Source organism: Palaemon carinicauda, chromosome 4 (genome assembly GCF_036898095.1).
Source record: "Palaemon carinicauda isolate YSFRI2023 chromosome 4, ASM3689809v2, whole genome shotgun sequence".
Classification (NCBI taxonomy): Eukaryota; Metazoa; Arthropoda; class Malacostraca; order Decapoda; family Palaemonidae; genus Palaemon; species Palaemon carinicauda.
The window spans coordinates 162,113,560-162,128,658 of record NC_090728.1 but is presented as its reverse complement, the minus strand read 5'-3'; the positions used below and the strand labels follow the sequence as shown (position 1 = coordinate 162,128,658).

The 15,099-nt window shown below is 38.6% G+C and overlaps 1 protein-coding gene across 1 annotated transcript in view; it reads left to right on the top strand.

Annotated features, from left to right (window-relative positions):
* Window positions 1–2,073, top strand: part of LOC137640127 (RUN and FYVE domain-containing protein 2-like) — a 144,295-nt gene extending 142,222 nt beyond the window's left edge. Inside the window, exon 11 of the mRNA XM_068372613.1 lies at window positions 1,150–2,073. Coding sequence (XP_068228714.1) covers window positions 1,150–1,515 — 366 coding nt within the window. The 3' untranslated portion in view covers window positions 1,516–2,073. The remainder of the gene's footprint in view (window positions 1–1,149) is intronic.
* Window positions 2,074–15,099: the final 13,026 nt, after the last annotated feature.

The following is a 15,099-nucleotide window of genomic DNA, read 5'->3' as shown; positions in this document are numbered from 1 at the left end:
AATCTATTTTTGGGTGAGATAGCCATGGCGTCCTGATGGACCCTCCCTGCTACTTCGTCCAGTTTTTCAGGTCCCACCCTGCTCTGCTGTATCATGGCGATCGGCAAGCTACTGGCTTCAGGATGAGGACGGACGTGACGCCATTTAGCAATGGCGCCCGTTTGTTTACGTCTCGAGTACCAAAAGTAGCCACAAACGAGATTAGCTGTGGAACGGCTCCCCAGCTATTCTCCGCCCCTACACACCGAAGTGTTAACTCTGTTTGGGGTTTAGATAGCTATGTGGCGCATTAATACATGCGTCCCCTGTTGATATACAATGTCTTAAAAGGGAAACCTTTAGGATACTCGCTCCAGAAGTTAGAATTCTGTGATAACCTGTGGTTAAATTCTCTGGGAATATTTAGTAGTGATATACCCAAGGAAGCTACCAAAAAGGAACCTTCCATCAGGACGCCATGGCTATCTCACCCAAAAATAGATTTTTCGCTTCGCTCAAAATCCGTTTATCATTATACTCAATCTAAAGTGCACCGAATGTGGGTCTCCTTAGAAAATAATTAAATCTGTAAAACTCAAACACATGAATGCAAAGGGGTGACAGTATTGATAAATTTGTAAATTTTTGCCATGATAGTAAAGTTATTTTTTGTGGATTTCAATGAATTCTCTTATTAATCAGTTCTGGTAGTGTGTTATCATTTTAAAATTGCAAACAGCACCAAACATTTTAGAACTTAAGGTGTTTTTATTTATCAGTTCTCAATTTTGGACTTTGAAATATTGAAGTTTCGCTGGTTGTAGCATTTACTGTACATTAAATTACCCTGAGAATTTCTATGCACTGATAAAGAAACTATAAGCTATATTTTATGCTGTTTTTACTGTACTTCATTGATGTGAATCATTGCATCTGGTGATCAAGTTCTTATCATCATAGGTATGGTACAGTTTTTCAAAATAAAGTACTGTACTACTTTTTTCTATTTCTCTCAAAATATTTTGCTGTAGTTGTAGATTCATATTTGTGCAAAATTAATTTTATCTAAAGTTTTATTATACACCCAATTGTCATATATGCTTTTAATTTAATGTACCTGTATTATTGTAAAACTTAGGGCATTTTATGAAATAAAAAAATTTTCACCAGGAATATCAAGCCCTGAAAGGAGCTCATATACAGCTTATTTCGACGGTTGAAAATCAAGAACGAACGTTGGAAGAACTTGGTGCTCATTTGTCAGAGTCGAAATTGAAAATGGCTGATCTTCGGGATGTAAGTAAATCTCTGCGTGATGCACAGTGGGCCCCAGATAAGGAGGCAACACATTGTCGGTTGTGTGAAAAAGAATTCAGCATTTCGAGGCGAAGACATCACTGTCGTCACTGTGGAAATATATTTTGTCATAATTGTAGTGATAATACAATGCCCTTACCATCCTCAGCACGACCAGTTAGAGTATGTGATACTTGTCATACTCAGCTCTTGCAACGATACTCAAACTCTGAAAGTTGAGTAAACTTCCAAAGTGATTACAAGATCTTACTATTTTTGCATCTCATGTAATTATGTAAATTTAAGTCCATTGCATTTTGTTATACAAGTGCTACATTGATTTGCAGTGCAAATGTAACATTCATTTCTTCATGATTTACAAGGGATATTGGTTACAGTGCAAGTTGCAGGTCGGGAATATAATGATAGTGACTGATAGTTTTATGGAAGAATGATCTAATCTATATTTTAGATATACAGTACTGTACTGGGGAAGTTCGTAGAAAGCATTCAACAACCTTTGTATGGTCATAGGGAGTAAGATCTCGGTATGGTGCCTCATATGAATACAGTAGATATGAAACAGTAATCCCTCCTAACAATCTTTTAATTCCTATATGACTCCAAAGTAGTGGTGGGCTCCTGTCCTTAGTTTCATTCACCACTAGCAAACAATTACAGGACATATTTGCAATTTATGAATGGAGCAGTCATAAGTACAAATAGTTATAGGTACATGTTGTAGATAGAAGATTTCCTTGCAGTGGAAAAACTGAAAAAAAAAAAACCATAAAACAAGAGACCAAGTTGAAATTAAATTCTTTATTTTGTATGGTTACTTGTATTTCATGTCATTTGTCATATAAAAGTAAATCCAAAATACAGAATTTCTGAAAATTTGGGTTTGGGTTGTCAAGGGAATAGTTTACTTATGGATTTTTTCTAAGGAATTTATCGATAATAGAAACCATACTACATTTCCAAAATGGTATCAGTGCATCTCTCTTTAAGCAGGTAACTTTGGCCACCCCATTCTAAATATAGAATGGTTCTTAAATGTCTCTAGACTGCTGTATAACAGGGTATCTATTTATAAAGTAATGAAGTATTCAACCTAAATTATTTAGGAATATAACTTAGAGCCTTCAGAAAACTAGTATTTTGATTAAAACACATCTGTTTATGATAATATTTCATAGCATACTGGGCATTTGTTGTACCAAAAAGGGGTAAAATACTTGTCTCAAACATGCAGCTTGAGGTAATAGCTGGTGAAACACTGGTGATGTGATTCATTATAGTAATGCATAATAGATTTTCTTTTCTATACCCCCTTATCACTTGCATATTCCCACATTCATGGTCTTAAAATGCTCCAGACAATGCAGATGTTTCCTTACCAGACTTAGGAAGTGCAGCAAAAAGGAATTGCAGCATTTGCTCTCCGTATGCGCCAGCTGGAGAATCAGGTACCCATCAATCACTTGTCAAGTAAAATTTAAATGATTTCTATGAATCCCCTGTGATGTTCATATTGCTTCTCTCTTGGAGCTCAGAATTATTGAAATTTACCTCTAAGATTAAAAAACATTCCCATTTTCTTTCTCTCCAAGAGGCTTATGACTCTAATAAAGTAATGAGACAATCTAGCGGTAAATAGCATGAAGCGAATCTGTTGGGCACCAGAGTTTGTCTTTTCAGTATGACTTAACTAGCCTACACCTTCTCCATATTGCTTAAATTTAAGTGCTTTAAATATGCCTTGCTCTGGATATGCTAGCAACCACTGCGTAGATTGTTCAAAGGAATTGTTTCTGGGTGATCATGATCCGCATTCTCAGTGTCTCATGTCGGGGTTAGTACAGTACTGTATTGTGATTTAAATAACCGTTGTGAGGAGCGCAAAGGCATCTCTATTCCTCTCATTGAAAAGTATGTATCTGTGGTTGCCGACTAAGTGAAGAGTTCCATGGGTAAAAGGAAACTTACTGGTAATTCAGAGGGAAATACAGGAAAGACTAGACTTGGTGATTATACAGGGGATGATGAGGATATTGTTACGCCATAACCAAATTCTAATTCAACACTTAACAAATCAGTTTTTCATAATTACGAATTGCAAAAGCTTTTACCTTGCTTAATTTATTTAGTAAATTTTCGGAAGATCACCGAGTCTTCTGTTAAATGTGGTGATCATGATTTACCCGCCTGGTTGCTACCCATATTCTGACTTCTCAATTCGGGTCCAGTACATACATTTGATGTTCCATTCAGTAAGGGCTTGATGGGGCATAGCCCTTTACAGATTCAGATCCTCTCATAGAGCACCAAAATTTTTATTGACTTTAGCCCCTTCTTCTGCTGCACAACCCTTGCATTCCTGTAATCCTAGTCGCTCTTTTAGACAGCTAGATTGTGACGCATAAGAATGAGTTGGTACTAGGCTGTATCCTAATATCCCTCCATTCGCTAAAGTAAGCGTTCACATGCAACCTCATATTTCTCATGTGGATGATGTAGGAAATCATATGGTTCCCTTAGTACTGTACTTATCTGAACAAGTTTCAGCTAAGTCGATGAGTTTCATGAAGTTTTGTATGGCAGAGCGCTTTGTTCGCTTGCAAGCTCGACCCCTAGCACATCACTGGTTAACCCTACTGAAATTGGATGTAGGCGCTAGTACCTCTACTGCTGTAACAAGTCCTGTTGTTTACAAATATTCCACATCTCCAATGTCAAAATTTAAACAAATGGGAAAACCAGTACTAGAGGCCTAAGCCTATTGAAAAGAAGGAAATTGGGAAATTTTCAGTTTTGTGGTAAACATCGATGTAAGCCAATCTTCAAGAGAGAAGCAATAAATCAGGTGAACATAGAAATAACTCTTATTATTAAAATTTTGTTTGTTTATTATTTTACTAGTCTTTAATATCTAATTTGTTTTTCCACTTCATCAATCAAATCAATATATTTGACTTATAGAATTTCTCCAGTTTGCTAGGTTTTCCAGCATCACTACTTTTGTGTCGATGTCATATTTATTAAAAGTTAGTGGTACCATATTCTTTAATGCACAAAAATGACAACTACTATGTCCTGATCAAAGATAACAATTCCCATTAGTGACTGTTTAACATATCATAAACTCTTCGATAATAAATGATAGACTTTATGGGATAATAAACCTGAGAGTAATCAATTAAAACAAAAGAAAAACCATCTTTAAACAGCAACATTCTTCAAAACAAAAAGAACATTACGTTGAATATCAAGCTTGAGAAGGAAACAAATTATGGCAATTTTATCATAATCGTAATCTTTATGAACTTGGTTATCCATTTTTTTTAAAATAATCCAATCTTAAAAATAATATTTAATTTCTAAAGCAAATCCTTTGCACCAGTGAGTCTAAAATCCTTCCAAACTCTTGTGTTGTGGTTAATGTCATTATTCTCCAATATTCTGAAACTTTTTAAGTTTGTAATCCAATTTTGAATATCTGGTGAGACTAGTTCTATACTCTGCTGTATATAAGTAGTATTGAGTTGTGTCATATATCTAAATTGCTCAATTTCCACTCTTTAAGTCTAATATTTATTTGAAAACAACCATTTTCAGGTAAATAATTCCTACAAAATCAGTGGGTTTCACACTTACCCACTTCAACTAAAGTTTCACCATCTGATGTGAGTTTTTATTAAGTACAGTTTGTAATTCATATGCTATATAAACAAGACTGTATTATTACTCATCAGTGACAAAAGGTTTTTTTGAAAGTGCCTACCTTTCCATTACAAAAAGAAAATTACACTGCAACTTGTAACTTTTGCCTTCATTTCTAGCCTTGAAGATCTTTCTGACTGTATTGTAGTGCCTCTTGTGCTATTGTTTGGAAATGTAGAAGCAGTAAGTTAATAAGTCTCTTAAAGGAACTTAGGTATTCAATTTTCTGTTTTAAAGTAATTTCTAGATATTAGGAAGAGTATGTGGTGTTTTCAAGTTTGGTGGCCTTAATTGCTGATGTATATGGAAAAGTAAGTTTTAAGAGACTTAAACTCATAAATGGCACTATTCTCTACACATTTCAAATTTATTCCAGCTTTTGTATGAGTGTTTTTAACTTTTTTTCATAATACAACAAGAAAATTCAAGTCACCATTACTAAGAATGTTTTTGTTTACATCCAGTCTTACCTCTATAAAATATAACTGTCATAAAGTTTCTGAAGTGAGTGCTTATCGTGTAAATGGTGTACGAATATGTATTTACAGCTATATATATAGAGGCATCAAAAGTTCTTTCCTGGCAAATATCAGCATGATTTGGGGAACACTAAATGTCGTCATCAGTAACTATGGACTGCTTTTAGATTAGCTCTTTTAAAATATCCTTGGCTATACTGACCAGGATTGGCCCTTGATGTGCAGTAGTTTCTCTGCCATGTGCAATTAAGTAGGACATTTTTTATGCACTGATAATACTGTAAGCAGTATGTGACTTACCGATAAATAATCTATCACTGTCAATCTCCACTGCCAGGTCCCTTGTTATGACAATTGATGATCCAAAGTAATATAGATTATCCTGGATTCCTATTCTTTTCACTTGTAAATATCTGTTACGTTTTCCATGTACAGTATGGTGAAATACTGTACAAAGATGACCTTTGTAGTGGGTGCAAAAATAATTACCAGTTCTCTTCAGCTACTAATGAAGAATTTAAGAGAAGTTTCCTGTAACTGCACACAGCTGTCATTATCTACAAAGTAGTCAGTTTAAAGGTAGTTAAGAAATGCTTAAATTTCATATCTTTTGGTTACTCACTAAGCTTTACTAATGAGAAAGTATTTCTGTAATGTGTTCAAGAAAAATCTCTGCATCTAGCAAAAATTTTGGCAATTGGTAAATCAACTCAATACTTTAGTACACTGTTTGAAAGATATAAATATACTGTATTGCCCCTTAGAGAAAAGAACAATGATCACTGAAGTATGCTGTATTACATTTCAAAATAATTTCCAGCCTAAAGAGGCACAATGGGATAAAAGGGAACATGCAGTACCTAATACCGTATTGCTATCTTGCCCAGGGAAATGAACCCTGGCCCTTTACTAATGAGGTATGTACAGTACTGTAGGTGTACAGTTCTTGTATTATTACTTGAAATAATTTAATCCAAAAACACTTCTTGAAGATTTCACACACACTTAAATGAGGGGTCAATATTTAAGTTTACAAATTATTTCTGGATTTTGGTTCCTCATGTAAGGTCTTAGTTTACCAAAAAAAACTATATATTTTATATAATGAAAGGTACTTTATTGTATTAAAGAAGACATTTGCATTAATACCTGTGGCTAAATAGTATATTGGGTATGACTTCTATTTAGCTTGACTAGTATACTCTTGGCATGAAAAATGTCAGTTAGATGCCCCCATTCTTCGTAATTATATGGAAGGTTGTGGTGAGAGAAGCTGGCCCTAAGTTGGATAACAGTTAGTCTAAAAGTTTCAATTGCTTGTAGACTATTACCATTATTTAGAGGAAAATAGATACTCTATATACATGGGATTCTATTCCATCGAGATCAAGAGCTAGGAAATAGTTTTATGAACAGTCGTACAATAAAAAAGCAGGGATTTTAAATGACCATATATCATAACTATTTCTTTTGTAATGGTTCATGTTATCACCACTTCTTATTTTTATTTTATATCTTATATACTAAAGAAAAATTAATTTAATCTTTTCATTTATCAATGATTTGTAAGAATAGCTAAATAAAGGCATTATATTAGTACACCTAATATCAAATATTTGATGAATTTATTAAAAAAAAAAAAATGTTTTTCTTCACATGTCTGTAAAAACTGAGGTAACCTATAGGTTTTTGCTGTGTTAAATTTCTTTACTATCAATCTGGAAATTAGAATTAAATTTGCACTATTATTATGTATATTTTTTTTGTTGAGAACATAGCATGATCAGATTAAGAAGCAGGTGGTAAGAGGTTTTACACTAATCACAGTAGGGTACAACTATTAATAGTAATGTTCTAGAAGAAGGTATGACTCTCAGAAGTGGTTAAAACTATTAACTGTAAATACTGGGTAAAATCCTATTGCAGTATGTCCTTAATCTCACAGATTTAGGTTTGAATTGTCACTGTGGTGTTTTGTAGCATTTCTTCACAAATTAAACTGATGGCTTTTAAAGATGATGTGGCTGTATGCAGAAAAATATGGTTTTCTAGTTATTAAAAATACAACCAAATTATGGTTCCAATGTTGTATTTTGTTTTCAGAATATTGTTTAAGACTTATGGCTTTAATTTTTTAGTTATACCTGAACAATATAAAACATGTGCTTCATATAAGCAGGATGGTTAATGTATTTCCAAATGAATACCAAGAATGTGCCATTGAAAAGGATTTGCTTGTTTGTTGTAGATTTGGAGACATTTTAATTCTAATTTAACCTGTTTGAACTGGCCTTTAGAATACTAAAAATATTATTTGTGGGCTCGACAAATGAGGATAGGGGGTGGAGAGATGTAGGGTTGGAGAGGGATAGTCGTAGTAGGAGGCAGCAGACGGGTGTAGGATGGCACCTCGTTGTTCCAGGGGATGTTGATGAAGGAGAGGTCTAATTGATGAGGGATCTACGGTCGTGGTTCAATCACGCCCCAGTTTTCTATACCGACACTCAAAGAGTGAGCGAGCCTGGTTTATTCCTGGCATTCCATGCATCTCTTTTTCTCTGGTATATTCAGCAATAACTATGCCTTAGAAATGGTGCTGGAGGAGCATTTCACTGGGCGACACAGGTTCCTTGCCCAGAAATAGATTTTTCCTTCGTCAAAATCCCTTTATAATGTATCAGCATTAGTACTACAATCTAAGGAAGGATATTGGTATAAGCAAGTTATTATTGCAAAAGAATTAAGTCCTTGAAACATGGAGTAAGAGTTTATTTTATTCAGGGCGGATATGACTTAATTTTACAAGACTGATGTGATGTATCAAAAACAGGTGTAAATAAAAAATATACTGAGGAAGCATTGTAATGAATGAAAAGAGTTCTGTCCTTGGTGTTTCTGGCTAGACTGTTTAGTGATCACAAGAATGTTATACTTATAGTCTCAGCTCAACATATGCTATGCTTATTTGCAATACACAGTATATAATTGTATCCAGCTTAAGCTAGGCCCTATCATGGATAATTTTGTCACTGAATTTCAGTTTCCTTTTGTAAACAAAATTTTGTGTTCGCACAGAATTCTATTTTCTAATGGAATCTTATTAAAACTTCTGTACTTTGTAATGCAGGGTTTGGGCTAAATTGTCAATGAACAAGAGTTATAGGATAGTAATAACTAAGGTTATACCGAGCTATTCAGTCGTAGATTTTTAATTAATGCTTAGAATAAAGAAATATAAGTAGATATGTGCAATTAATAAAAAAAAAGACTTTTTTATAAAGTACGACTACGTACAGTAATGTATCTTGAAAGCTGACAACCCAAATGTCATTATGGTCTTCCATCCACAACTTTCTGCTGTTACCTTCGGCAGTGGATTATTTTCACTGATTTAGCAGTCCTTTATCGTTCTGATGGAACATCATCTATTTTTACATGGTTTTAAACAATTCTTGAAAGGCTAATGGATGGTTTCAGGAAGTTTTTTACATTACGAAATAAATGAATTATCAAGTGTGGCTGCAAAAAATATAAATGTTAATGATTAGAAGCAGTGTAAGAGAAGCTATTGTATCAAAGAATTGAAGTGGTATTATGTATTTTGTAATGTGGCAGATTTTTTTTTGCTATGTATTAGTAGGTTCCTAGCATTTAAGTATTTTTTTATTACTGTAAGAAGGAATTAGTTTGTTTTATACCGGGTAGTTTTGTATATTTTTTGGTATATGCTGTATAATTTCATTGTGAGTTTTGGCTAAGGGACACCTTATCCTAACCCCAATCACCATTACTGGTGGAAATGTATAGAAGTGGTAAAATTATCCATTACATAACTTTAATTTTATGAAAGGGTTAAAAATTAAGAATTCTTGAATGATAGAAATAAAGTAGAAATTGTGGAATATAGTAAATTGCGGTGATATTTATACTTGGTAAAGCAAGAATTCTGCTTCATGTCCTCTTTACTGATAATTACCAACCAGAACAAGAATCTCAATAGAGAAGAGTTGTAACTTTACTTATGATCAGGTATTCTACAATGGGCTGTGTTGTAGAGGTCATAAAGTTGTTAGATGTTGTGCTGAATGTTGTGACACTTTGTGTCTAATGTTTTTTTCTTTCCTTCGATTGAGAATTTATATTTGTCAATAAGAAAATCAAAATGTATTATCAAGCATTTTGATATAATATGCTAGTAACATACTTTATGACTGCTGATAATAAAGAGCAAAGTGTGTAGTAGTAATAGATTTCTTTTAATTAGCATATTTTATTCAATTTTAGTAGCGGTATTCAAATCCTTTCTTTCTCTTAGATCTCCATAAGATCTCTCATTTTGTACTTTTATGTGAATTTTCAAATATGGATAATTTTACCACATACTGTACCTTATGATATGTAAGGATTTTTTTTTATATTTTCTAAGATTCTGTCTCATAACTCTTCACAAAGACACTTTTCATCTGCTCAAAGTTTCATGTTTAATTTTTTAATATTTATAAAAAGCAGTTTTTCAATATTAAACTTACCCGATAATCATGTAGCTGTCAACTCCGTTGCCCGACAGAATTCTATGGAGGGATACGCCAGCTATCACAATACTAGAAGGGGGTGTATTCACCAGCGCCACCTGTGGCCAGGTACTCAAGTACTTCTTGTTGACACCTCCTCAATTATTCCTCTGTCGTGCTTCCGGCAAGACGTTCTGGGATACGCTTATGTTCTTGGAGTATTTTCACGACTTTGGTGAAGTATTTCTCTTTGATTTCGGCTGTCGCTTTACTGGAAACTTCTATATTAGCTTAGTTAGCTTTTGGAATTAATTTGATTAATTATGGTGACGAGAGAGTATGAACTCTCGTTCACCTTTCAATGGCCGACCCTTCCCTTAGACGGAAGTGTTGGTGTCTAAGAGAGTATAGACTCTCTTTCTTAATTTTGCTTAACAAAAGTTATAGATTTATTTTATATCTCTCCGCCTCTTATAGGCCTCTTCGATTAACTTCCTTTTATTATAAACTCATTAAAATTAATTTTTATATTTGTTTATATTCGACCTTCCTAATAGTAGGCGGTCTTTTACCGAAGTTAATAAACTTTGAGCCCGTCATTTCGGTTTTACCTGTTAACATATTATGCTATTTCCGCCACAGAGTTTGAAAGATTTTCTTTGACAGTCTCGTACTGTTTTCAAAGTTGAACTAACGTTTTGTTTTGTCTCTGCAGTTGTTGACGTTCAGAACGTTCAACTTGCACTCTATCGTTACGATAGAGTAAGAATGTTCACGGTTTCACGTTGCAGTAAGAGTAACCGTGTCTAGCGTTTTGTTCATTCTTTCTTAACTTAATGGTTTTGATCCTAATAAAGGAACTTTTCAGTTTTTTTCCTTTAACAATAATATGTTTTAACGATATATATGATTGGGCTCTTCTCTCAGGTTCTAAGTCAAGAGAGAGAGAGAGAGAGAGAGAGAGAGAGATAGAGAGGAGGGAGAAAGAGGATAAACGTTTCATTCAAGCCTGCCAGGCGTACGAGTAACGTCGTTATCGTTTTTGCTCTTCTCCCTAGTCTCTTTAGGGGAAGAAACTAAACGTTTCTAGAGTGATCTAGTGTTTAGTCTCTTTCCAGCCACTGAATTATCTTTCATTAGATTTTTCTGTTACATTGTAATTCTGTTTTCGCAATTACTAACTTTGAGAAAGGATAGAATTGCGTATTTCAGGTACAAACCACTTAAAGTTTCGAGTTCAGTGAAATAAGTGCAAACAGAAATCAAAGTGATAAGTGATTAGTGCGTGAGGGTACTTTTGTGCGCGCCAGTCGTCCTCCCAGTCCGGGACCTCTTGCAAGCTCCCAAGCCCAGGGGAGAAGCAATGTCGAAGGGCATAAGGGTTCAGCAGGCCTTGATCGGCGCACAGAAGTATTCTCGGTGGTTGTGGGCGTGTCTTACCGAGACCGTCACTCCCACCCGCAGACGATTGAGCCCTTATTTTGCTCGTCTGCAGAAGAGATTAGGGGAGAAAATAAAGGCAGAGTAACGCTGGTCTCAGGTCTCAGACCTCTTAAACGTTAAGTCCAGACCTATGCCAGACGTACGAAGTTAAAGTTCACAACCCGAATGCAGTCATTGGGTTAGCTCTGACTCTCCTCAGTCATCAGTTGATTACACTCCTCCTAAGAGGAGTAAGGTTCTGCCACAACAGATCTCTGCTGTTAAGGCTTTACCTCAGCAGAACTTAGTGTCTGCCGACCCCAAGTTAACTCTACTGCAGTCCATACAGTCACAACTTTCGGTCTTGATGCGTGAGTGTCGGGCTGAGAGTGTTGCGCCTCCGCCTCCGCCTACACTCCCCCCCCCGCCTATGATCGCTCCGCCTGATCACAGTACCACCTGCCAGGCGTACGATGTTGTGAACTCTACTACAGTCCATGCAAGCACAGCTTTCGGACTTGATGCGTGAGTGTCGGGCTGAGAGTGTTGCTCCTCCGCCTCCACCTACACTCCCTCCACCTACACTCGCTCCGCCTGATCACAGTACCATCTGCCAGGCGTACGATGTTGTGGACTCTACTACAGTCCATGCAAGCACAGCTTTCGGACTTGTTGCGTGAGTGTCGGGCTGAGAGTGTTGCTCCTCCGCCTCCGCCTACACTCCCTCCACCTACACTCGCTCCGCCTGATCGCAGTACCACCTGCCAGCAGTTCCACCTGCCAGGCGTACGATGTTGAGCCACGTGCTGAGTTTGCTGTTCCCTGTGGTGTTCAGCCTCCGCCTTCCTTAAGGCAACCTTTACATTGGGATCAGGAGGATTATACCTCTCTTCCTCCGCCTCCACTTGCTGCTCCACCAGTGTTGCAACACTCGGTTGAGGTACAACAACCTCTCCCGTCCATGAGTCAGTCTCCTCAGCTCTTGCTGCAGCGAGCTCAACCCTCCACAAGGCAAGCACCACAACACCTTAGCCTTGCGCCTCAGGAGCCTCAGCTTGCGAGACATTTACCTTGTTCTGCGCAGCCTCTTCCTCATCGCGCTCCGCTCACACCACAGGAACTGGAACTTGCTACTCCGCTTCCGCCAACCGCTCAGCAAGCGCAACCCTTGGGTTCAACCACTCATGCTAGGAGTCAGCCTCCTCCACCCATGCGCCTTCCTTCTGCTTGTCTTTTATTCAGCCTTTGCAGACTGAGCCTCAGGTGTTCCCTCATCGGAGTCTTGAAGAGGAAACCACAACTATTGTTGTTCCAGCTCGTTCTGACTCTGCTGTTCAGCATACCTTACCTCCATTTTCATTCCATGGTTTAAACCCCATGCAAGCATGCATAAAGCACTCTAGCACTGGTCATGGAATTTCTGAGAAATGTTAAACGCCATGCACACGCTCTGCTTTCCTTACAGCAGGCTCTGCTTACAGCAGGCTCTGCTTACTACATGCTCAGCATTCAGCATGCTCTGCATTCAGCATGCTCTGCATACAACATGCTCTGCATACAGCATGCTCTGCATTCAGCATGCTCTGCATACAACATGCTCTACATACAGCATGCTCTGCATACAGCATACTCTGCATACATCATGCTCTGCATACCTTACCGCATGCTTCTCAACACATCTTGGGTTGTTGCCAACTCACTAGACTGTCAAGCAGTTTCATAACGTTGCCTTCTAGTCTGCTGCTTTTGCACCAGTGAACCCTCACTCAGAGAACTTAGCTTTTCTAGGATAAGGTCCCTGTAGATGAGAAAGTTCTTTTCTCCCTCCTTCTGATATTCCCTTGAGGACTCTGTCATTTGGAGGGAGCCTTTAGCTGCATAACCTCTTATGGACTTTCATTTAAGCATAACATGCTTACAGGGAAGGTAATGGTTCCACTTCAGCCGCTAATCCCGTCTGTTACCACTCCTGCTCCCATAGACCTTGAGCTGTGTTGCATGACATGCAGTCCAAGCTTAGTCCTTGTTAGAGGATTTTTTGTTTACGGAGTCAATGTGTCACGGGGAAGACGTTCAACAACCAACAGAAGGGACTTGTTGTGACGCAGTGCGGCAACCTCAGCAACCCGTTAAGGAGTTGTCTGTACGACCCAGACAGTCTAGACAGATTCGGGTTGTCACTGTACTTCCTCGCTTGCCCATGATTGACAGTTTACAGACTGTGCAACAGTAGCATGATCTTGTGTCCGGCTCCGTCAGACGACTGGCTTTTAAGAGCTCCCACAAGTCGTCGCTGTCTGGAGATTTTCAAATGGACTATGGATCTGACCAAGGAACTGGGCCTCCTGGTCAATTTTGAGGAGTCTCAGCTCGTTCCATCCCAGACCATTGTCTCCTTGGGTATGGATCTTCAGAGTCGAGCTTTTCGGACTTGTCCGTCGGCCCCAAGGATCTTCCAAGCCCTAGAATGCATCCAGAGCATGCTGAGAAGGAACCGATGCTTAGTCAGGCAGTGGATGAGTCCAACAGGGACACTTTCATCGCTGGCCCTGTTCATCGAGTTAGGGAGACTCCACCTCCGCCCCCTTCAGTATCATCTAGCTGCTCACTGGATAAAGGACATGACGCTAGAGACGGGCTCAGTTCCTGTTTCCGAAGAGATGAGGTCTACTCTAACGTGGTGGAAGAACAGCATTCTTCTCAAGGAAGGTCTACCATTGGCTGTTCAGACCCCCGACCACCGTCTCTTCTCGGACGCATCGGACACGGGCTGGGGTGCGACACTGGACGGACAGGAATGCTCGGGAACATGGAATCAGGAGCAAAGGACACTTCACATCTATTGCAAGGAGTTGTTGGCAGTTCATCTGGCCTTGATAAACTTCAAGTCCCTCCAGCTTAACAAGGTGGTGGAGGTGAACTCCGACTACACCACAGCCTTGGCTTACATCTCCAAGCAGGGAGGGACTCATTCGAGGAAGTTGTTCGAGATCGCAAGGGACCTCCTCATTTGGTCAAAAGATCGAAAGCTCACGCTGGTAACGAGGCTCATTCAGGGCGATATGAATGTCATGGCAGATCGCCTCAGCCGGAAGGGTCAGGTCTTCCCCACAGAGTGGACCCTTCACAAGAATGTTTGCAGCAGACTTTGGGCCCTGTGGGGTCAGCCAACCATAGATCTATTTGCTACCTCGATGACCAAGAGGCTCCTCTTGTATTGTTCTCCGATTCCAGACCCAGCAGCAGTTCGCGTGGATGCCTTTCTGCTGGATTGGTCCCATCTCAACCTGTATGCATTCCCGCCGTTCAAGATTGTCAACAGGGTACTTCAGAAGTTCGCCTCTCACAAAGGGATACGGCTGACGTTGGTTGCTCCCCTCTGGCCCGCGAGAGAATGGTTCACCGAGGTACTGCAATGGCTGGTCGACGTTCCCAGGACTCTTCCTCCTAGAGTGGACCTCCTGCGTTAACCTCACGTAAAGAAGGTACACCCAAACCTCCACGCTCTTCGTCTGACTGCCTTCAGACTATCGAAAGACTCTCAAGAGCTAGAGGCTTTTCGAAGGAGGCAGCCAGAGCGATTGCCAGAGCAAGGACGACATCCACTCTCAGAGTCTATCAGTCTTAATGGGAAGTCTTCCGAAGCTGGTGCAAGGCCAATGCAGTTTCCTCAACCAGTACCACTGTAA